Source organism: Microcebus murinus, chromosome 1, assembly GCF_040939455.1.
Source record: "Microcebus murinus isolate Inina chromosome 1, M.murinus_Inina_mat1.0, whole genome shotgun sequence".
NCBI classification, from domain to species: domain Eukaryota; kingdom Metazoa; phylum Chordata; class Mammalia; order Primates; family Cheirogaleidae; genus Microcebus; species Microcebus murinus.
In genome coordinates this window covers 62,544,578-62,569,477 of record NC_134104.1, presented here as the reverse complement: position 1 = coordinate 62,569,477, position 24,900 = coordinate 62,544,578, and the positions used below count along the sequence as shown (strand labels likewise).

The 24,900-nt window shown below is 37.6% G+C and overlaps 1 protein-coding gene across 2 annotated transcripts in view; it reads left to right on the top strand.

Annotated features, from left to right (window-relative positions):
- The first annotated feature begins 2,775 nt into the window (after nt 1–2,775).
- The window catches only part of GSK3B (glycogen synthase kinase 3 beta), a 204,110-nt gene continuing 181,985 nt past the window's right edge, over nt 2,776–24,900 (top strand). For both annotated transcript variants that reach the window (XM_012780574.2, XM_012780573.2), the window contains exon 1: nt 2,776–3,906. In XM_012780574.2, the coding sequence (XP_012636028.1) occupies nt 3,819–3,906 (88 nt within the window). In that variant the 5' untranslated portion in view covers nt 2,776–3,818. The remainder of the gene's footprint in view (nt 3,907–24,900) is intronic.

The window sequence follows — 24,900 nt, the reverse complement described above, 5'->3', positions numbered from 1 at the left end:
ATAAGATTGTTAAAAAATTTAAGTGAGATAGTTTGGGTGAAGCCTGGCACAGTGTAAATACCCAATAAATATTAATTATAATTATTATAAACTGGTAAGTGGTTGACAGCCAGCAAGCAGGTAAATTTGAAAATTCAGAGAATCTTTGAACATTAGTTTGAATAGTTCTGTATTTTCTCATAAACTTCTCCTCCCTAAAGTCCTCATTTTAGACTGAAATACACTTTTTTCCCTCTAAAATTCCCTCCTCTTTGGTCACATTTGTTTTTAACAGCACAAGCTTAAAATATTTGAAGGCAGCAATAATAAAGCTATTAATCATAATGTTAAGGTAAACTATTTTTATACTTACTACATATAAAAGAATAGCCAGTTTCCAAATTGTACCACCTAAACATTTGTTATTTACATTCCAGCTGGTATAATTGGGAGTAGGGATGGGGAGTAAAATAGAGGTAGGAAAGATTTAAAGCTTTGCCTCAAAGCATTTTAGGGAACAGTGGCAAATGTCTTTCAAAATAGTATGGAGAGGCACCATTCAGATGACAAAGTTACCAAGCACTGTTTGCTTTTAACACTCTTTACCCTCCCCCATGGCATCCAGTGACCTGATGCTCTCTTTTATTTGCAAAGAACAAGGGTCTCTATCTACAGCTCTTGGGCTATAAAACCTATGCACAGGTTTGAGATTACAAATGAACTGTTAGCCACATCTACCTACAGACGTTTCTTAGTTTGGCCTGCAGGGTTTGAAATATTGGTTGCTAACATTTAAAAGTCCAGAGATTTCACACAAAACTCCAACTTGAGGGTTTCTTGGGCTCGGGGGAGAAAGGAAGACTATTTCAGAACACTGGTCCCACATTGCTGAAGACAAAAATATGCTAGAGCTGAGCAGCTGCTCCGTTTAGTTATGGCATAGATACTCCAATTTGTTATATTCCCTATTGTCTTAACGCTAGGCCAGTGCCACTTATTTGCTTTGTCTGGCTTCTGTAGACATCTGAGTCTGCAAAATCCTATCTAGACCTTTTCTGTCTCCCATCAAAGCTTACTTTGTTTTGTCCCAAGTCCCTCACCAAATTTTCAAAGCAATAGCTAGGTAATCTGATCAAGTATGGGTACTTTTACATGTGCTTTCTGGAGATAGCATGTTAAGATAAAGAGATGACTCTGCAGGTAGAAAGTACAGGCACCACAGGATTACAATCAGGATGGCAATTGTCCATTCTACTTTCTCTGCTATCCTGACGTAGCCATACCTCACTGTTCTCAGGCAGACCAAAGGAATTGGTTCTCTGGTATAACAATGGATACCGGCCTCCAGGTGAAACCTACTCAAACACCACTTTTATAGATCAACCTACTTCCAAAAGACCCAAAGCCACTATGGGCTATTCTGACTCCCCGTTTCCTCGGAGGCTCCAGGATATCCGGCCTGACCGCATTTCCCCTCACCTGCTTTCGGGGCCCGTTTTGCGCTGGGCGGTCGCGCCCAAGGAGCGCGCGCATCCAGCATGAGCTCATTTCTCAGGGGCGTTTCCAGAGGCCCGGCCTGGCCGCGCGCACCGAGCTCAGCCGGCCTCACTCTATCAAAGGCCCCCGCGACTGGGCGGGGCGCCGACGCCCCGAGGCGCTGCCTCTCCGCAAGCTTTGTTCCCACTTTAGCGTCTGAGAGCCTGTGCCCGGCTGGGGAGGCGCCCTTGGCCCATCTGGGGAAGAGGCCGATACCCGGACGCGCGATCCCGGGCTGAGGGGAACCTTGGGCGCACAGAATTAGCCGCCCCGCCCCGAAAGCCTCTCGTGGGTGGGGAGAGCTCCTCGACCCTCTGCTCGCTTGAGCACTCAGCGCCCCGCCCCGCCGACCGCAGCAGTTTCGGACCGGCTGCGCGAACGGCCTGCGCTCCCTATCTGCGGTTTCCACACCAGCTGGAAGCAGCCCCGGGCGAGCCCGTCAGGCCATCCGCCACGATCCCATTCGAGCTTCTCCCAGCTCCTGGGACCGGAGGCCGGAGGCCAATCAAACTGCAGCTAGGTCTTGCGATTGGACAGCACTGAGTGCCGATTGGCTGCTGCTCGGGTTTCGGCCTCCCTCCCTTTCCTTTTGCCTCTACTCCAGTTCCTGAGCTTCAAGCCAATGAGACGGTGCTTTATAGACGCCCTCCCTTCGCCTTCTCTTTCTCCCCACCTTGGCGAGGGAGGAGAAGTCCTGACTGGTAGACTGTCCTCGGAAGCCCCTTTCCTATCACCAATCACCGAGGGAGGTACACTCCTAGCGGAGTTCTCCAGCCAATTACAAAGCGGTCACGGCGCCCGGCCGTGTAGTTTCACCAGCGACTCCTGGTTTCACCGTCCTTAACTCTTCAAGCTTTTTCGTGAGGCACGGCGACTCTGATTGGCCCCTGTTGCCATTGTCGAATTTCTCCTCCAGCCAGCCACAGAACAAGGCGAATTCACCTTCTTTCCGTTCGTGTGCCTTCGGCATTTTCCGCTCCTTGGGCGTGGTTTCTCAGCAACACTTTCTAATTGGTTTCTCAGGCCGATCGGCTTTTTCCGGGAGGAGCCGGAAAAAAAAGCGACACCCGTGATTGGCTCTGTTTGGGTTTCGGCTCCCCGGCCAAAGCGGGCGGGCGCGGGGCTCGGCCGGCGATTCCCAGACGCCTGTTACGCGGGTGGCGGGGCGCTGGGCAGTGTAAGGCTGGGTGGGGGAGGAAGGAGGCGGAGGACGAGTAGGAGGGGGGAGGGGGAGTGGGGAAGCGCCAGGCGGCTGCGCAGACGGCGCTCCTCACACAGAGCAGCCCCCGACCCGGGCGAATGCGGGCTTGTGTCGCCGCCGCCGCCGCCGCCGCCGCCGCCGCCCGGGCCGAGTGACAAAGGAAGGAAGGAAGGAAGCGAGGAGGAGCTGGCCCCACAGTCGCTGACAGAGCTCCTGGCTGGGGGCAAAGCGCGGACACTTCCTGAGCGGGCACCGAGCAGAGGCGAGGGGCGGGAGGCCGGCCTCGCTGGTGCCGTGGGCGGGGGAGAGGGCCCCGAGGGACGGAAGCGGTTGCCGGGTTCCCATGTCCCCGGCGTATGGGGAGCAGTCGAGGAGCCGCTGCCTGGGGTCTGAAGGGAGCTGCCTCCGCCACCGCCGCCGCCATGGCCGCTGGATCCAGCCGCCGCCTGCAGCTGCTCCTGGCGCAATGAGGAGAGGAGCCGCCGCCACCGCCACCGCTACCGCCAGCCTCTGACTGACGAGCGACTCCGTCGCCCTCCAGTTCTCCGGGCCCTAGCCGTCAGCCCGCCGGATCCCGTGGCTGCCGGAGCCGCAGCGTTTCCCGTCGCATCTCCGAGCTGCCCCCTCCCTCCCTCTTTCCCATCCCCCTTTCTCTTCAAGCGTGAGACTCGTGATCCTTCCGCCGCTTCCCTTCTTCATTGACTCGGAAAAAAATCCCCGAGGAAAATATAATATCAAAGTACTTATTTTCAATCAAGTATTTGCCCCCCAGTTTAACGTGATATATTTTTTTTTAGGATTCCCCCTCCCCCTTTCTCTCTTCTCACGAAAGGGAGGGGAAAGAATTGTATTTTTCTCCATCCCCAAATCATCTATATGTTAAATATCCGTACAGATCTGTCTTGAAGGAGAAATACATCGCTCGTTTTTTTTTTTTTTAATAGTATACAAAAGGAGTGAAAAGCCAAGAGGACGAAGTCTTTTTCTTTTCTTTTTTCTTGTGGGAGAACTTAATGCTGCATTTACCATTAACCTGACACCCCAACATAAGACAAAAGGAAGAAAAGGAGAAAGGAAAAGGTGATTCGGGAAGAGAGTGATCATGTCAGGGCGGCCCAGAACCACCTCCTTTGCGGAGAGCTGCAAGCCAGTGCAGCAGCCTTCGGCTTTTGGCAGCATGAAAGTTAGCAGTGAGTATTGATTTTATTTTACACCCTTTCTCCACCTCACCCTTAAAATTAGAAACCTCGAAATACCAGGATTTTAAAACATTAGACCTCCTGATACAGCAGTCAGTCAGAGGTAATGGAAAAGGGCAAAACCTGTGTTCAGTCAAGGATGAGGCAGCTCCCTCTTTTCGCTCTCATACCCCTTCCCTCAGTCTCATTAACCTTGAATTGAGAGAATATGATTTTTATTTGGATGATTCGATTTGAAACTTATTTCTTATACTTTTCTTGCTGTTTGTAGTCAGCTTTATCAAGTGCTTGAGTGTTCCCAGGTTAAGGACAGTGAATGAAAGTATTTAGAATGAAGAGAAGAGCAGGAGTTGATTGACAAACCATTATATGTACATTTGTAGAGTATATCTTTTGGAACGAGGGAGAATATTTTAGTTAGCTTGGGTCTTAGGGGTTATCATAGTTTGGTGTACTTAATAGAGACATTAAATGTGCCACCCATCTAACATTTCTTTCTTGCCTGTGTGACTATACAAAATATTTTTTTCTTAATCTGGGGATGAACTTGCTCAGTAACCAGCATTCACATGTGGAGGTGAGCATTGATTTCTCCCTTTACGAGGGGCCGGGAGCTGATAAATATCCTGCAGCAACAGTAGCATCTCTAAATGCATTGTCTTCAATTGGATAAGTGGTTTGATGTGTTATCTCTTAACCTTCCTGTTTTGACATTACCAATCTGCCACCATATAATTTATGTTTAATCAAAAGGTAACTTGGAAGTAGCTCCAAGTTTTGATTGAGGTTTGTATTGTCATCGTGCCAAATACTAAGTATAATGTTAATTGTCACTGACTCATTGTCATTTAAGTTCAATTTTGGGATGCCATTGCGTTCATTACTTGTTAAATGTTCTAGAGTACAGGGGGTTCCTTTTTAGGACTATTTAAAATACTCTTGCTTTAGTTTTAGTCACTTTTAGATAAGACATTTAGCTATAAGAATATGGGTTTAGTCCTTTCCATCCCAGCTTTAAGAGGGATATTTGGGTTGTGTTCATGGTTGTCGCTAGACTGTACCCTTGTCCTGAATTTGTGCTGAAAAGTGCGTTCTTGAGGTGTTTGGTATACTAACTAATGTTCCAATGTATCTTTATTTGTGGAAGTGTTTATGTGGTATTTAATGACAGATTATTTGAATATACTTCCAGAATTTGACAAAAATATTGTTTCCTTATTCTCTAAGAAAGGGGCATGAGAGTGAAGACAAACTATTTTGTTGCCTAGAAGAATTGAGAAAAGTGAAGAACTGAGATTAAAAACAACACCAGTAAAAACCAAACATATATGTTGTTATATGAAATTGATTATATTTTTAAGCAACATAAAGTAATCACTTGAATTGAACTCAGGATTTCAATTCATGTTAGCTTTTGGAACTTGTCTGAAATAGGGTAGTTCAAGGTAATATCTGAATGGGAGATTATTTTTGAAAGTTAAAAAAATTTTTGGTGACTAGTTAGTGGAGAATGCAGGGTATGTGAAGAGGGAAGCTGATTATGCATCTTTCAGGGAAAGGTCACGGTTTCTAAGCACTTCATGGGGTCATTTGAAAGGAATATTTTAAAATTCTGGGGTAATTTTCAGCTATGATGAAGCAAATTTTATAATAGCTACTGAAGAGCCTCTTGTGGTACTGGAGTGTTTGTTTTACATCTTGGTAATAACAGTTTAAAAACCACTCAAAATCAGTTTTAAGTAATTGATTAGATTTATTTCAGAGACCTGTAATGCTAGATTATAATGCTAAATGTTGGAACATTTCATTTTGTTGCCAGGATTTTCTTTGAAAATGACTCAATTCTTGATAGTATACATGTTAACTGAGGATGTAGTAACTCTTGTATGTAGATTAAAATGTTTAATTTTTTATTACCATGTACATCAGCTTAACATTTATAAAACTGGAGTTTAATGCTAATTGTGTTTTTAACTACCTTGACTTTAAAGACATTTAAAAGAAAGGGGAGTCATTCAACATTTGCTAGGGTACTAGTAGTCTAAGGAACCCCTGTTCAAAACAGAGTCACTTAAGAAATAGGTCTCAAAAGCTTATCATTTAGTTGTAGAGGTGGGCTATGGGAAAAAAATATTAAAACAATAGCATAATGATTGAAAGATTATAAAATACAAATTGAATCCTTTGTTCAGAGAGTGAGACCACTGGGTTGGAGAGGAAGGACTTCCCACAGAGAAGGTGTTTTAAGACTGGCGTTAAAAAGGAGGCTGTAACTGGAACTGATGGAGAAGCATGAAAGATTCTAGGTGGAAGGAATGTACAGAGGTACAGAGATGATGAGTTTTGTATGGGAGGCAACAAACAACTTGGTAAATTTGAATTAAACGGGCCTAAGTAGGACAATAAGAAGAGATGGAATTTAATAAATATGGGAAGTTTAGCTGATTGAGGGCAGAGGGGTTCTACAAAAGTTTGGTTGAGATTCAAAAGATATCTGGATTTACTGTAGGTTGTTGAACAAGAAGATATTTAAAGATGATTTTGGCAGCTGAATTGATGGATTAGAGTGGAGAGATTCTTTGAGGGAGTTAGTGGCATATAATATGAATCATGGGTAAATAGAGTAAAATGTGAAGATGGGATGAAAGGAACAGATTTGAGAGGCAGTGTGAATGAAGAACTGGCAGGATTTCGGATTGGACTGAGGGGGAATATTTGTGAAGGAGTCAGGAGTTAAAAATAAATTCTGATGTTATTGGTGTGGAAGACTTGACCGCTGAGTTATATTGTTAATTGTAATGGGAAAATTGAGAAAGTACTGAGATGAGAGGGTAGATGAGTTCACTTTTTAAAAATTCAGTATACAATAGGTTCCCTTGAAATTCAGTACATAGCAGTTAGTTACTGGCAATGATATTTGACTTTCCAGTTTATTAATTGCACAGTTTCTAATTTTTCTCCACCTAAAAATAAAAAATATTGGATTTATATTTGGGACCAGTAAACTAAGGGTTTTTATTTCAATACTTTATTGATTAAAATCCTAAAACAGAAAATAATTTTTATAATAATTATAATAGTTGCATGGTAGTTTATTTGAAAATGATAAAAATACTTACTGTTACTTAAGTATTTTAGCTATTTCATATAGATAGCTTTTTTTTTTTTTTTTTTTTTAAGAGACGGGGTCTCGCTATGTTGCCCAGGCTGGAGTGCAGTGGCTATTCACAGGCGCGATCCCACTACTGATCAGCACGGGAATATAGATAGCTTTTAATTTACTCTTTAGTACATGCTTAAAACTTGTTTTTCATGAGTAGTGATTATTCTTGGGTAAAACTTGTTATTTAAAATAATGATAATATAAGAGGTTTCACTTTGTGAAGACTTCTGCAGAATTAAAAGCTGATTTTATAACAAGTTTTTTTTTGCCTTTTTGTGTTAAGGCAGTTATCTCAAGTTTAAATCAGTATATTTGAAATACTTCTTTTTACTCTGTGTGATCAAAATGATGTTTCCTTTTTGTTCGCATCTAAGTTTACATGTTATTAAATAAATGTTGGCCTGGCGTGGTGGCTCACGCCTGTAATCCTAGCATTCTGGGAGGCTGAGGCAGCTAGATCTCTCAAGGTCAGGAGTTCGAGACCAGCTTAAGCAAGAGCGAGACCCTGTCTCTAAAAATAGAAAGAAATTATCCAGACAACTAAAAATATATATACGTAAAAATTAGCTGGGCATGGTGGCACAGGCCTGTAGTCCCAGCAGCTTGGGTTGGGAGGCTGAGGCAGGAGGATCCCTTGAGCCCAGGAGTTTGAGGTTGCTGTGAGCGAGGCTGATGCCATGGCACTCTAGCTTGGCAACAGAGTGAGACACTGTCTCAAAAAATCAATCAATCAATAAATGTTAATAACTATGCAGTTCCTTCTTTAGAATGGCGTGATAATTTACTCAAAAGTAGAGAAGATAAGGGAGGACTATCTGTGGCAATTTTGGTTAAGATACAGTAATCTTTTTAGTATACTATTGGAGAAAATTTAGCTAAATGACTAGGTTCAGTGCTTAAATATAAGATTTGGGGAGATGAAAATAGTCAATGGGCATCACTTAAGTTGTTTACTCATAAAGTATTTTAGGTCAAAATTTTTATTAGTGAAGAGAGAATAATAGTAGCTATATAGTATTCTGCAATATTAAGTAATGTAGTGATTAAAACCAAACAGTATGTACCAACTTAAAGTCCCTGTATTCCCTAGGGAAGTTTAATCTCTTTGTGATGTCTAAAAATTAGATTATTAGAATTTAGCCAATTTTTTGATTATCTTTGGAAAAGAGCTCATGTGTGAGACAGAAAACCAGAACCTTATTTTCATTCATTTCCCAACCAGATTTGCCCAGAGTTGTTCAAGGACTTACGATGTTCATACAAGAATTACGTGCTCTCTTATTGCATGTACCTATAGAATGCTAATTGTGAAGGTTAGTCAAAAGCAGAAGGAAAAAACTTCAAGGGAACTCAGAGATTCACAAATCAATTTATCGCTGATTGGGAACAGCATTTAGAAAATGAGGTAACATTTTCTCATTTCACTAGCAAGGTGCAGCTGAAAATCAGTATTGGACCATGTGCTGTCAGTCCCTTGTATTGGACTTGGGCTGCAGATGTGGGATAATATTTTGGAGAAACAGCAAGGCTGGGAAAGCCAGAGATTTGCAAGTGCCAGCAGCAGATTCCAAGATTGGGGGAGCTCTATTTTTGTGTGCACTTTATGCATAGAGAAGGCTGTGAAACATGTGTATGTTGACCCTGGTGCCACAGTTCCATACTTTTAAATAAGACTCAAGGGGTTTGAGACAGGGATGAGGATGGGCAGGATGTGAGACTGTGGTGTCTCTCGTGATGCTCCACCCTGCAGTAGAGAATGGAGGGGCAGAGCACATGAGTGTGACAGGAGTATGTGCTGGTGCTAACAGGACCAACCTGATTCCCCGGATATTGTTCTAAGAACATAATCACCAGGTGTAAATGAATTTGTTGGAATGTTTAGCATCATTTTCTAGCTGTTTTTTGGGGGTGGTAGTGAAGAGAAAATTTTGCATGATTTCAATAATTTGCATGATTTCAAGAATTAAGGCATTTTCATGGTTCACAGGTTTTAAAATAGATATTGCAGTCTTTGCTTCTATTTTGGGTTATATAAATTATCCTTGGTTATACAAATTGTTTTTGAAATTTGTTGAGGGTTTATATATGTTTATATAAAGATCTGTGTGAGTAGAACAGCGAGGAAAAACTAAGAGTGGACTTAAAGGAGAACAATTTGTTTTCCTAAAATCTTCCTATCTTTAAATTTATAAAATAAAGGAATATTTATTCTATTTAGTAAGTTTTTATTCTAGTTTTTTTTCAAAAAGTGAGTTAATACTCAGCATACAATAGACATTCAGTAAATTATTCCAGTATATACTTGTGTCTGTAAGGTATTTGGTCTGGTACAAGGTATGAAGACACAACTTTGTAGACATGGGTTCTTAGTATGCAATCCCTTTTCTCACATGTGCTTATATTTGGAGGAGAAAGGTCTATTTTCAAAGGGTGTGCAAGTTCCAATTTTGTGAATGAGAAAATCTTGTATTTTGGTGTTGAATAGTTTTCTTAGCATTTTTGGTTTGATCACTTTGAGGTAATGATGTATTTTTCTTAAAACAAATTTTGCCAAACCAGCTTTTCTTTTTGTTTCCAGGGTACCATGGCTAAGAACAGCACAGAGCTGAACCCTAACATGGGCTTAATAGCATGGTCTGAAGTTGTTAATTCCTTGATTGTCCTTTCAAATCAGTTTAGTAATAAAAAGTAAGCATTTCTGAGAAAGGAGGAACTATTTTTCTAGAAACTTGTATTTTAGATGGTTATATAACTTAGATGAATTTACAGGCTTAGGATTGAATAGGCATGCCCTTAAGCCAGAAGGTAGTAGTTAGGCAAGAAAAATATTAGAAACATTGGTACAACATAGTAACATTAAAATGCCATTTTTTCATTACCATTAATTGTATCATGGCATAATCCTTGGCTTAGCTGAGAAGGTAAAAATTAGTAGCTTGCTTTAATAGAAAGTGGCCATAAATAGTAAGTGAATGTTTACTATGTACTAATCAGTGTGCCAAATTCTTCACATGAACTATCATTTTAATCATTACAACAACACTAATAAGTAGCTGATACTATTATCTCCACTTTAAAGATGAGGTAAATGAGATTCAGAGATATGAAGAAACTTGTTCAAGATAAACTGGCCAGAAAGTTGCTCAGCAGGGATTTAAATCCAGGCATTATGATTTCAAAGCCCTTGCTCTTTTTTGTATATGTTATAGAGAATGGATTGGTGTTACCTTAACATTTAGATTTCAGAGATAAAGTGCCTTTTGCTTTTAGGCTAGTCTTTAATTGATAATTTAGTAATGATCGTGTAAGACTTTCATCATTAGTAACTTCTTTGAAATTAGTTTCAGTCATGTCACTTAGCAAATACAATACTTAGCCGTTTATAGTTGTCCAAAAACTCCTCAGTTCTTTTAAGATATCAGGGAAAACTTCTCAAGACAGACATTGAAAGTGAAAATATTAGGGCTTATGCCAGCACAAGAAGAAAAGTAATATGTGTTTTTTTTCTTTTGTTGTTTAATGTTCAATCAGAGCATTGGTTTCTATTGAACATTACTGACTGTTCATAAATAAACCTGGTATATTTATATCCGTAGGTAATATTAGAATATTATTCTTAAATGAGCCATTATTAAGGATTATTAATTCACTTCACCTCTCTTCCTATGGGTCATGGAAGGTGTTTTCCCCTCCTTGTAAAATTTGACATTAAACTTCATGAAAACATTTTTTAATTATATATACAACCAATTAAATATATATTGAACATTATTATGTTTGGAACTGTGACTCACTTCCCCTGTTTTAGTTCCCTGAAGAATAACAGCTATGCATCAATGTGGAATTGGGTTATATGGCACCTCACCTTTTTGGAATTGGTTGGTAGTTGACAATCAGGAAGTAAACTAAAACAGCTCCTGAACAGCTAATATTCATGGACAAATGGAGCATACACTTTGCTCTCATAGGTTGGTCTTCAGGCTTTTATTACTAGTTCTTTATTATTGTTTAACATATTGTTTAATTTACTCAGTTGTCCGGTTTTTTTTTTTAAACCACAAATTAGAAGGGAATGGATGGATACTGATGTTAAGTGTTAGACTACTAAAAAGAATACAGGGAAACAAGCATATTGGGATTATTTTAGTGGAGGCTCAGATAGCTCCAGGGGAAATCCCTCTGTGATAACTGTTCAAAATGTTCACCTAGAGAAATTATACTAATTTAACTCTTTTTTAAAGAGGCAGAGGCAGGAACGTTTTTTTCTGTAGAGCTGGGATTCTGCATTAACTTCTGTTTACACCAGACATGTAATTTGCTGGTCACTCAAGTGAGGAGGAAGAGAATTAGGTCATCTCTGCCTGATTGATCAACCTCTAGTTGGATTGTATAAGGGTACTAAAGTCTTTAGTATAGCTAGCCTAGAGTATTGTTTCTAACCTTTTTTTTTTTTTAAAGCTAGTCAAGCGTGGTTGTGGGGTAAGACAATGTTAAATCAGCTTAACAATAACCCAGAACCCTTCCACCAACTCAACTCTTTCTTCCATTCATTGTCCATCTACATTTACTACTCAGCAGCAGAGTTTTATCTAATTTAAGGTTTGTTGTCTTATTTTTTTTTTTTTCTCTTTGGTTTATAGGGAATTGCTGTTTGGATTTTGATCTACTCTGTTTATGGCATGCTTTCTTATGAATTATGAATAGCTATGCAGAAAATAACTTTACCAAATACACTTATAGCCTGTGTAATGGGAATTGAAAAGGTGGGTATCTTAATTGTGCTGAAGAAAAAGAGTTGATCGTGGCAAAGTGCTTTTCCTTCTTTTGCCGGTCTAAGAAATTCTTAGGGGCTCAATTGTCTAATATAACAAAAAGGTTGGGTGGTTTAGATTTCTTTCTAAGGAGGGGTAACCTGTCTTGTTTAAATTTGACACCTTCTACTCCTTAGTCCATAAGACCATTTAATTCTTTTTAATTTGAGTAATCACTTTCTTCATGACTTCAGTTGAAGTTACTGAGCTGAGTCAGATAAGTTGCCAATGCTAGACTTTTGAGTTTGTGGAGGAAGCACCTGAAGAGTTATAGATTATGCTTGGCATCAGACTAATAGTATTGCAGGGATATTTGCTGTCCTATTGGAGTTTCAGAGCTTTGTTTTTTTCTTTCTTTCTTGTTTTAATTATTTTTATTTTTTTAGAGAGAGTCTTACTTTGTTGGCCCAGGCTGGAGTGCTATGGCGTGATCACAGCTGACTGCAACCTAAAACTTCTGGGCTCAAGCAATTCTCCTATCTTAGCATCCCATGTACTACAGGCATGTGCTACCATGCCCTGCCAATTTTTTTTTTTAATTTTTTGTAGAGAAGGGGTCTTGATATATTGCCCAGGCTGGTCTTAAATTCCTGGCCTCAAGCTGTCCTTTCATCTTGGCTTCCCAAAGTGCTGGGATTATAGATGAGAGCCACCATGCCTGTCAAGAGCTTTCATATTCTATACATTATTTAAATTCTGAAGGACAGGGGGAAGCTTCTGAGTTGGTAGAGTTTTAATAATAATATATAATTATATGTATGTATAAGAGCAATATACTATATATCATATCTACATAATGTGTGGTAATAACCACAATAATTATGAATTGGGTGCTACATGCCAGATAATTGCATGTTTATGTTATTTACATAGTTTGCTTTACATGTAAAAAAAATAATTTATTCACATGGTTCAAAATTTTAAAGGTATTCTGTGAAGTCTTCCTTCTCTCTTGCTCTGCAGCTACCAGTTCCATACTAGCTTTAGCAGAAAAAGTGTTAGAATTACAATGAAATTTAAATCAGTAACTCTAGAAAATTAGTGTTGTTTTTCAACCTAGTAAATTACTGAATCTTTATATCTTTGTGAAATAAGTGCAAAATGACAGGAGACTTCTCTCTTGACAAGTAGAAATAAAGTGTTAATAGTCTTAACCATTGAACACTTAATAGCACAGTTAAAATAGGTGTTTATTTCATGGTAAAGAGACAAAGGATAATATATTAATATTTTTCCTTTACCTTTTTAGTTTCCTAACATCCTAAATGAGAAAACCTGTTCTCTTGAGAGATCAGAGGCGCAGAGTACGTCAATGTCAATGAAGCCTGTGCCTTTTACCTCTTTAAGAGCGCACGGTTTCATTCTGCTCCTAAACCAAGCACTCCTTAGTCTTTTTGAAAAAAATTATTATTTTTATAAAGTAATATATTCATATGATTTAAAGAAATCAAATAGTACAGAAAGGCTTATGATGGAACTTCTTGTCCCCCAGTCTTGGTTCTCAGAGGCAACTTTGATGATGATAGTTGTTTCCTCTAGTAGTTTTTGTCATAATTTTAATCACTATACTTTTTATTTCTTGAAGTTTTAGATATTATTTTTTGTCTTCTCATTTTGGTAGGTATCATTTAATGTCATACCCATCTCCCTTTTGCTTTATGCTAATATACCACTATTTTAAAACAAATTTATTTAAGTTATTTAAATTATTAGTTCTCAGTATCTAGACATGGAACAATATTCTAAGCAAGTAGTATACAATGATCACATTCCTTTTAAAAACAGCTTTATTGAGATATAATTCACATACCATAAAATTTATTGATTTAATGTGTATAGTTTAGTGGTTTTTAGTATACAGGTATTCACAGAGTTGTGTAACCATCACTACAAAAAAATTTTTTTTTTTTTGAGACAGAGTCTCACTCCGTTACCCTGAGTAGAGTGCTGTGGTGTCAGCCTAGCTCACAGCAACCTCAGACTTCTGGGTTTAAGCAATCCTCTTGCCTCAGTCTCCTGAGTAGCTGGGACTACAGGCGCACACCACGACACCTGGCTAATTTTGCTCTTTTTAGTGGAGATGGGGTCTTGCTCTTGCTCAGGCAGGTCTCGAACTCCTCAACTCAAGCAATTTTCCTGCCTTGGTCTCCCAGAGAGTGAGGATTACAGGTGTGAACCATGACAACTGGCCTACTATAGTCTAATTTTAGGATACTTTTATCACTCCCAAAAGAAAGCTTGTATTCATTAGCAATCTTTCCCCATCTTCCTGTTTCTCTTAGCTCTAGGCAACCACTAATCTATTCTCTGTTTCTATACATTTGCCTATTCTGGACATTTCATATTACTAGCCATTTATGACTGACTTCTTTTACTTAGCATAGTATCTTCCAGGTTCTTCCATGTTGTAGCAGGTATTTGTACTTCATTCCTTTTTATTACTGAATAATATTTCATTGTATGAGAATGCCTGGATTTGTTTATCCATTCATTAGTTGATGGACTTTGGGTTGTTTCTGCTTTTTTGGCTAGTATGAATAGTTGCTGCTATGAACATTTGTGCATAAGTTCTTGTGTGGACATATTTTCACATCTTTTGGATATATACCTAGGAGTGGATTTTTTGTATCATATGCTAACTCTATGTTTAACATTGTAAGAAGCTATGAAACTGTTTCTAAAATGACAATCACATTTCCTTTGCTTTTAAGTTTTTCAGGTTTCATTGTTGCCATCTTCTTTTTCTGGTACTATTTGAAATGATCATAATCTCATCCCGCCCCCCCCCCCCGCAAATGTATCATTGTATCACATTCTGTGGATTCCTTCCTATCCCCTTCCTCCTTTTTCTGGAGTGTCCCTTTTCCTAGAGCCATTATCGTACTGCTGGGGATCTGACCTGGTTGTTCTGCAGGCTATCATCCTCTGATTTCTTTTATTACTCTTCAGCATTGACTTTTTTATTTCCTGGATCCCAATGTATTTGTATCACTGAGTAGTTCTTATGTGATAGAATCTTGTGACATTAGTTACAATGCCCAAAGTATTAATGTGTGGTAAATGTATCTGAAAAAGTTGTCAGTGCCCCCCCCCATATTTGTTCAAAATGGGCATTTAAGAAATTGGCACTCTTTTTTGGCAGGTATCTTAACCTTTTGAGTACCAAGGCGTGAGAAATAGCTGTTTGGAGGTTACTTTGTATCATTATGATCCAGTGATTACCATGCCATCATGAAGCAAGTACAAAAACCTGAAAAATAATAAGCAATTGTTTAGAATAGTGCTATTCAGTAGAAGTATAAGCCATAAATATGAATCACATATATAATTTTAAATTTTCTATGGGTCACATTAAAAAAGCCAAAAGACAGGTGAAATTAATTTTAATAATATATTTTATTTAATGTAGTGTATCCAAAATATTATTTCACCATGTAATCAATACAAAAATTGTTAATGAGACATTTTACATTCATTTTTTTGGGTACTAAATCTTCATAACCTAGTGAGTATTTGACACAATATGCTAATTTGGAGTAGCCACAGTTCAAGTGCTCAGTAGTTACATATTGCTAGTGATTATTGTATTGGACAGTGCAAGTTTAGAATTTTGTCCAGGAATTATTTTAATCGCTTTCAAGTAATGGAAAAGGTGTGTGTGGTTTAGAAACACGTCATTGATCCGTACCATTGTCTAGTTTTTAGTCATGTTTACAGTTTATTTTGAAATTTTATTTCACATTAAAGGGAGTTGAGAAATTTTTATGTTCTTTAGAAAAGTACTTACTATAGGGGGCAATCATTTTTTCCCCCCATATTTTAGTAAAACTGTTAAAATATATATTGAAATTTTTACTGATATGCTTGTTAGATGTTGTCATTGCCATGATTGCCCTGGTCTTGATGGAATTTATTGGTCCCCATGTTCTTTGTCATATGCTATCTTTCCTTGATGTATCAAAAACCTGCTCAGCTTTCAGAGTCTCAAATGCCACCTCAACTGCTTTGTCATTCATGCTATACCACAAGGCATGAAATTCACTTGAATATAACTGCTATAGCACTCTCTGTGACCCTTCTTATATTCTTTCTTATATTCTGGTTAACTTGTCTCTCTCTAGGAGATCATTAAGTTCCAGTATGACAAAAAAATATTTTACTCACCTTTGTATTTTGTGCAAAGTGGACAACATATTCCAGTTGAAGGCAGTTTGTCATGGTGGTATGGTGAATACTAGCAATATGATAAAGAGTTTCTAGGTCACTAAACAGTCAGTCATGTTTCCAGTAACATTTGAATTTTGATATGAGAAATTAATTTATAAAGTAAAACCTGGATTTTTGTTTAAATGTGAAGGAACAGTGATAGGGAAAGGAATGAGATACAGTGATATAGACACTTCTATATGTGTGCTTAGCATTAAGTGGCACTGAACTTTTTAGCTGAATGAATGAAACAGTTTGGGTATTAGGTTGTACTGGTGGGTAAGCATGGTACCTTTGAAACATTGACCTGTAAAGCTACTACAATACTCTAAAGCCTTCTAGGATTTTATTTGGAGTGGGTGAGGATAGAAGAGAGATTTAGAACAGTGAAATCTGACACATTAATTTCTTTTCATCAAGTAGCTTACTCTGCAAAGGAGTAGAGGTAAGGTAAAGAGACAATATTTAAATTTGAAAAGTTCCTTTCCTCATAGATATACTTAGGTATGTAATTGTAGTATTGTGGGGGAGTAATGAAAACTCCAGTTTTTATACGGGACCTCCTTTTGGGTTGTTAAGATAATATTTATTTGATATACTAGTGTATATTAATATATCAATTCTAGAGCTTTCCCAGAGAGGGTCAGAAATATTAATAAACAGGAGCTCTGTTGCTAAATAATGCAACTTCTTAAATAGTTGTAAAGTATGGCTGTCCATATTTGGTTGAAAAATAAATTGCTTTCTACTGATGAGAATAGTATCTCCCTCTGTGACTAATTGTGTACATTATTAGATGTTTGGCTAGTCAGGGGTACAATTCTTAGACATGAAGAGATTTACTTGTTTTCTCTATAAGTAGCAAGTACCTGCTATGTCCTCTTGAAGCAAGAGGATTTACTAAAGAACAAGGTATAGTTCTATTTCAAATCAGTTGAACATCAGAGATAACTTAAATTGACAGACTTTTGAGTCCTTTAAAAACAATACACCCCCCAATGTGTGCGTGTGTGTGTATCTCTCTATACAATTTCCTATCAAATTCTAGAAAATTAAAGAATGGCTATATACTTTGAAAGGATAGAGGAAATATTCTAGTATTATATTTTTGTTCTTCTTTGGAGGATAAGAACTTAGTAAGAAAGGGTGTGTTTGTCATGACTTGTAAAATGGGAGCAGGTGGGGCCGATTCCTGTGGTCTTTAGAAAAGAAAGTCCCCAGAGGAAGGAAATTGTCTGAATCTACTGCTTTGGTTATGGCATCAATATAAATTGTACAGTTTGTTGGCTTTCAGTATTAATTTAGGAGTAATATATTGTTTAAAATGTAGTTTTACATTGTGTCCAGAAAAGCATGTTGTTAATTTCTTACATATACCTGAGAAAGGCTGTGTACTAAAATTTAGGAAAGAGGTGAGAAATGCTACTGTGGACCTTGGGGGTGGGAGTGAGGGAAGAAGTTACTTAGAAAAAGTTTGTGGTTATGACAGGTATGAATTTTCCTGGATGGTATTGATGGTGGCCCAGATATTAGAACTAGAATAATTCAGATTCTGCTACCCTTTGAGTGTTTGTTGCATGCCCAGCACTATCATTTCATTTAACTTTCATAATGACACAATATTATCCCAACTTAATGGATTAAGAATCTGAGGTAAAAATGTAATTGATTTATTCAGGATCTTACAACTAATAGGAATTTCCTATTTCCTCCCCACGCCCAGACTCTGGTAACCTGTCTTATTCTCTGTCTCTATATATGTGACCTTTTTTTTTTTTTTAAGGATTTCACATATAAGTGAGATAATACAGTATTATTCTTTCTATGTCTGGTTTATTTCACTTAGCATAATGTTCTCCAGGTCCATCTATGTTGTGGCAAATAGCAATATCTCCTTTTTTTTTATGGCTGGATAATAGTCCATTGTGTGTGTGTTGTTTTTGTTTTTTTGAAGTTTCTTTATCCATTCATCCAATGATAAACACCTAGGTTGTTTCCATATTGGGGCTATTGTGAATAATGCTGTAGTGAATATGGGAATGCAGATATCTTTGTGAAGTGATGATTTCATTTCTTTGAGTATATGCACAGAAAAGGTATTCCTGGGTTATATGGTAGTTCCATTTTTAATTTCTTTGGGAACCTCCATACTGTTTTCCATCATGCTTGCACCAATCTCCATTCCCACCGACAGTGTGCAAGGGTTCCCTTTTCTCTACATCCTCACCATTTATTGTTTGTCTTTTTCATAATAGTTATCCTAACAAGTGTGACATGGTATCTCATAGTGGTTTTGATTTGCATTTTCCTGGTGATTAGTGATGTTGAACACCTTTTCATATATCTGTTGGACATTTTTATGGCATACTTGGAGAATGTCTATTCAAGTCCTTTGCCCATTTTTAAATTGAATGATATGTTTTCTTGCTGTTGAGTTCATATGAGTTCATTATAAATCATAGATTTAACCCTTTATCTTATATATGGTTTGCAAATATTTTTCCCTCATCTGTAGGTTGCCTTTTCATTTTGTTGTTTTCTTTGCTTTGAAGAAGCTTTTTAGTTTGACAAAGTCCTACTTGTATATTTTTATGTTGACTGTGTTTTGGTGTCATATCCAAGAAGTCATTGTCAATGCAAATATCAAGGAGTTTTTCACTTATATTTTCTTCTAGGAGTTTTATGGCTTCAGGTCTTATGGCTTGGGTCTTTTATCCATTTTGAGTTGATTTTTGTGTATGGTGTATATAAGATGAAGGTTCAGTTTCATTATTTTCCATGTGGAAATCCAGTTTTCCTAGCACCATTTATGAGACTATCCTTGCTCCCTTGTGTCTTCTTGGTGCCTTTATTGAAAATTAGTTGTATGTGTTTGGATTTGTTTTGGGGCTCTTAATTCTGTTCCACTGATGTATGTGTGTTTTTATGCCAATACCATACTGTTTTGATTACTATTGCTTTGTAATGTGATTTTGAATCAGTAAGTGTTATGCCTCCAACTTCATTTTTTCCCTCAGAATTGTTTGGCTGTTTGGAGTCTTTTGTGGTTCCATGCAAATTTTAGGATTGTTTTTTCTATTCCTGTGAAGAATGCTATTGGGATTTTGATAGAGATTGCATTGGGTCTGTATGCTACTCTGAATAGTATGGTCATTTTAGTAACATTAATTCTTCTGATCCATGAGAGTGGAATATCTTTCCATTTATTTGTGTCCTCTTCACTTTTTTTTATCAGTATTTTGTAGTACTCAGTGTATAGGTCTTTGACTTTTATGGTTAAATTTATTACTAAGTATTTATTATTTGTTGATGCTGTCATAAATGAAATTGTTTACCTGATTTCTTTTTTTGGCTTGGTTGTTATTTGTGTGTAGAAATGTTGTGGATTTTTGTTTTTTAATTTTACATCCTGTAGTTTTACTGAATTCATTTATTAGATGACAGTTTTTGGTGGAGTCTTTGGGGTTTTCTAAATATAGGATCATATCATCTACAAATAGAAGTCTTACTTTTTCCTTTCTGATTTGTGTACTTTTTATTTCTTTCTCCTGTCTAATCATTCTTGATAATAGTAACAGTATTATGTTGAATAGAAGTGTTGAGGGTGGGCATCCTTGCCTTGTACCAGATTGTAGGGGGAAAGTTTTGGGTTTCTCCCCATTGATTATGATATTAGCTGTGAGTTTTTCATAAATGGCCTTTATTTTGTTGAGGAACTTTCTATACCTAAATTGTTAAGAGTTTTTAATCAAGAAAGGATGTTCAGCTTTGTTTTATGCTTTTTCTACATTAGTTGATATGATCATGTGGTTTTTGTCTTTTAGTCTGTTAATGTGATGTATCACTTTTGATTGATTTGCATATGTTAAAAGCACCTTGCATGCCTGAAATAAATCCCACTTGGTCATGATATATGATCTTTTTTGATGTGTTGTTGAATTTGATTTGTTATTATTTTAATGAGGATTTTTGTATCAGTATTCATCAGAGATACTGGCATGTAGTTTTCTTGTGTTGTCTTTGTCCGGCTTAGGTGTTAAGGTGATGCTGGCTTCATAAAACATGTTAGGAAGTATTCCCTCCAGATTTATTTTTTGGAAGACTTTAAGAAGTATTGCTATTAATTCTTTGAAAGTTTGTTAGAATTCATCTTTGAAGCCATTTGGTCCTGAGCTTTTCTTTGTTGGGAGGTTTTTAATTACTACTTTAATCTTTTTGTTATTGGTCTATTCAGGCTTTCTGTTTCTTCCTGATTCAGTTTTGGTAGGTTGTATTTTTCTAGAAATTTATCCATTTCCTCTTGGTTATCAAATTTGTTGGCATATAATTGTTCATAATAATCCCTTATGACCTTTTTATTTCTGAGGCATCTGTTATAATGTCTCTAGTTTCATTTCTGATTTTATATATTTGTCTTCTCTTTTGCCTTAGACTAGGGGTTTGTTAATTTTATTTTTAAAAAAATCCAACTCTTTGTTTTACTGTTTTTTCTATGGTTTTTCTATTCTCTATTTTAAGCAATTTCTGTTTTATTTAATTTTCACAGTCCCATGAGGCACATGTAATTTATAAATGAGGAAGCTGAGGCTTAGAAGGCCATACACAGCCAGCAAGATTCAAACCGTACTTCGAACTTGTTGTCTTAACTGCTCCACTATGTGGCCTTTATAATTGGAAAGGGAATAGGAAGAGTATGTGAAATTCGATTGAAGTAAGGTTTATTAGGGTAAGGCTTAGGAACTTTTACTTTTTATAATGTTATTTACCGAGGAGAAAGTAATTGTCAGTCATATGTAAGTAAAGTTTAAATTGTTTTCTTCTTTGAAAATACGTTTTTTTTTTTGTTTTTTTTTTTTGAGACAGAGTCTCACTTTGTTGCCCAGGCTAGAGTGAGTGCTTTGGCATCAGCCTAGCTCACAGCAACCTCAATCTCATGGGTTCAAGCTATCCTTCTGCATCAACCTCCTGAGTAGTTGGGGCTACAGGCATGTGCCACCATGCCCGGCTAATTTTTTGTATATATATTTTTAGTTGGTCAATTAATTTTTTTCTATTTTTAGTAGAGATGGGGTCTCACTCAGGTTAGTTTCGAACTCCTGACCTCAAGCAATCCACCTGCCTCGGCCTCCTGAAAATAAAAAAATGTAAGAGCAAGTACCTTGATTTTAAAATTGGTTAGGCTGTCTATACAACAGTGGCTATAAGAGATGGATAAAAAGTATACTTGAGGCCGGGCGCTGTGGCTCACGCCTGTAATCCTAGCTCTTGGGAGGCCGAGGCGGGCGGATTGCTCAAGGTCAGGAGTTCAAAACCAGCCTGAGCAAGAGCGAGACCCCGTCTCTACTATAAAAACAGAAAGAAATTAATTGGCCAACTGATATATATATATAAAAAATGAGCCGGGCATGATGGCGCATGCCTGTAGTCCCAGCTACTCGGGAGGCTGAGGCAGAAGGATCACTCGAGCCCAGGAGTTTGAGGTTGCTGTGAGCTAGGCTGACGCCACGGCACTCACTCTAGCCTGGACAACAAAGTGAGACTCTGTCTCAAAAAAAAAAAAAAAAGTATACTTGAAATCCATATTGCAAAGTCAGTTTTGAGCCAGAGTTCCTTAACTGAGGAAACTGAGGCTTAAAGAGGTTAGGTAACTTTTGCCAAGGTTTCGTAGCCAGCAGGTGGCAGAGCCTGGATTCCAACCCAGATAATTTTATTTAGAGCTCTTATTCTTAACTACTTTGTCCTAAGAGTATGTGAATGTATAAATGTGGAGCTTTGCTACTTCTGGTATCTTGAAGGTACCATTTGAGCCCAGTTAACACATAGTTTTGATTCAAGGCAATAAGAGAAGTGTTAACACTTCACCTACTTCCATCCTTATTATTTCTTATGATCATTGGTCTCAGTATTTTTTGTTGTTGCTCTGTATTATTTTTGCATAGTAAGATCCTCTGTGCTTAGTTGACATTTAATAAATGATAAATATTGAAAATAAACCAGTAATTTAAAACTTTGAATCTTAAATATAGAGACCAAATTTTAATATATCAGTTCATAGTCGTGTTTTCCTTCTGAAGAATTATTTTTATATTGTTTGAAAGTAGTTAAATATTAACAGAAAGAATTACTTTTTAATTCTCATCACTTGGAGAAAATTTTCTGTGCCTCTGAGTTGAATTTTTCTTAGTTGACAAAGTGTCAAATTATAATAAAATCCTGTGACGATACAAAATTTTGATGCAGTATAATTGGCTCCCATCCTCTGCCATGCCTGTTGTCTGCAAGTGAGGGGCCAGGCATTTTGTTTGAAATAATTGACTTAATTTCATACATTTTTAATAAAACCAGTATATGAACTTTTCCTTCCTTTTCTCTTTTGTTCTGTAACTAGAAGAGTAGTGGAAAAATACTGTTTTCTTTTAACTTTGCAATAACATGCCCTGTTTTTTATGCAGTTGGATTTTTTATACCACACGTAGAAGAGTATGTCTGTGTTTTAATGTACAGCATTTAATATATGGAATACTCATGTACCTAGAGGTACTTATTTGCCAGCTCAACTATATAGAATTAAGATAGGAATTATATAGTAGGTAAAAATGAATAATGAAGAGCCAAAAGAGTTATAACAGAATCTGAAGAAAATATTATATAATCTATATGAAAGTCCTTTGGTCATTGTTACCCACAGGAGTCACTCTAAATAATGTTATGTTGTAATAAATATTCTGCAGCCCCAGAAGTTTAGGAAATGCTGCTTGTAGCATCCCTCAAAGGACTGGTATTTGGGTCATTTGAAGGTGTGCCTTAGATTTATTTGCACCTTTCTTTTATTGAGAAGGGAAGGAAACCAACATTTAATGACCATTTATTCCAAAAGGCATAAGTAGTATCTCCATTTTATAGACAAGGAGCCTGAAGCCCTGCTGGTGGGCAACGGATACAAAACTAATAATGGGTAGAACTGGGACTATATTCCTAATCTGTCTGATTTCTCAGTTTTTGCTCTTTGACCTTACTGTGTCACTATGTGGTTGTAATAAACTGCTGCCTGTTGGATTTTACTCCCTAGAAACAGCAATTCAGTAACAATATTAGGAAAAGACTAAGCTGTCCTATTTTGGGAATAAGAAAAGTATGATAAATTGACTATCTGAAACATCCTTTGCTTTGTATAGATCAACTTCATTGTTCCATGGTGAAGATTTCAGACAACACTATAAATTGTTTTTTGAGTGAAATTTGATATTATCTATAGGTATTCTGTAGCTTTTTATTTATGTTTGATATTTAAGGTCATTTGTCCAGGTCAGGTATGGTAGAGCTTAGGCAAGTTAATTAACTTTTTATAGCTTTATTTTCCTTATCTGGAAGTGATGATGATGATACCTTCTTTTGGGGTGATTGTGAGGCTTAAAGGAGGTAATTGTGCATGTAAGGTGCTTTTAGCAGTGTCTGGCACATAGTAATCTTAGCTGCTGTTGTTATTAGCAGTTGTAATAATAATAAGCCTTAGGTTGTATTGTTTTTGCTCTGTATCCTTTTGTATTTTTTTTAAACTGGTGTATAATAGGGTGGTTATATGGAAAGTCTCCAGATCTTCCTCCCTACCCCCGTATATTTATTTGAGGAAAAATAATCATCAGATGCCTTTTGAAGTAATAGATGGGGAACCTGTGGCCCTCCAGGTCCCCAAGTGTGGCCCCTTGACCGGAGTCGAGACTTCACAGAACAAACCCCTTTATTAAGAGGATTTGTTCTGTAAAATTTGGATTCTGTCAAAAGGCCACATTCAAGGATCTAGAAGGCCACATGTGGCTGAGCAGTGGTGCAATTGTAGCTCACTGCAGACTCAAATTCTTGGGCTCAATTGATCTGTCTCACCACAGCCTCCTGAGTAGCTGGGACTATAGGTACACTCTACCATGCCCTGCTAATTAAAAAAATTTTTTTTTGTAGAGACAAGGGTCTCAATATATTGCCTAGGCTGATCTTGAACTCTGGCCTCAAGCGATCCTTCTGCCTTGGCCTCATAAAGTACTGGGATTAAAGGTGTTGAGTCCTGTGCTTTGCTTTGTTTTTTTTTTTTTAAAGACAGAGTCTCACTCTGTTGCCCTGGCAAGAGTACTGTGGCATCAGCCTAGCTCACAGCAACCTCAAACTCCTGGGCTCAAGCGATCCTTCTGCCTTAGCCTCCCCAGTAGCTGGGACTACAGGCATGCGCCACCATGCCTGGTTAATTTTTTCTATATATTTTTAGTTGACCAATTAATTTCTTTCTATTTATAGTAGAGATGGCGTCTCGCTCTTGCTCAGGCTGGTTTCGAACTCCCGACCTTGAGTGATCCTTCTGCCTTGGCCTCCCAGAGTGCTAGTACAGGTGTGAGCCACAGCGCCTGGCCTTGCCTTGTTTGTTTTTGATGTGAGATGTGTATTTTAAGTATATCTGATATTCATATAGTCAGTCTTTTAAGACTGCATGTTTTTCTTCTGAAAACTATTTTCAGGCTATTCTGTATGCAGTGGTGGTTTGGTTTCTATTGACTATTAGGTAGTAAGTATTTAATTAGATGTTTAAATATGATGGACACACTCCATTACTATGGGATGTGGTATCTTACTTTTCCCGAACTGGGATGTCTACGGCCTTGATCAGAAGAGTTAATGTAAATAGTCTAAGATGTCCTCCAAAAACTCGAACTATTTAGAACCATTCAGAACCCCTAAGGCTATTATTAATAACTGTGAATTGAGTTAACAGGATACTGTATTTTTTTCTTCTATTTTAATTTCTTTTTTCTTAATTTT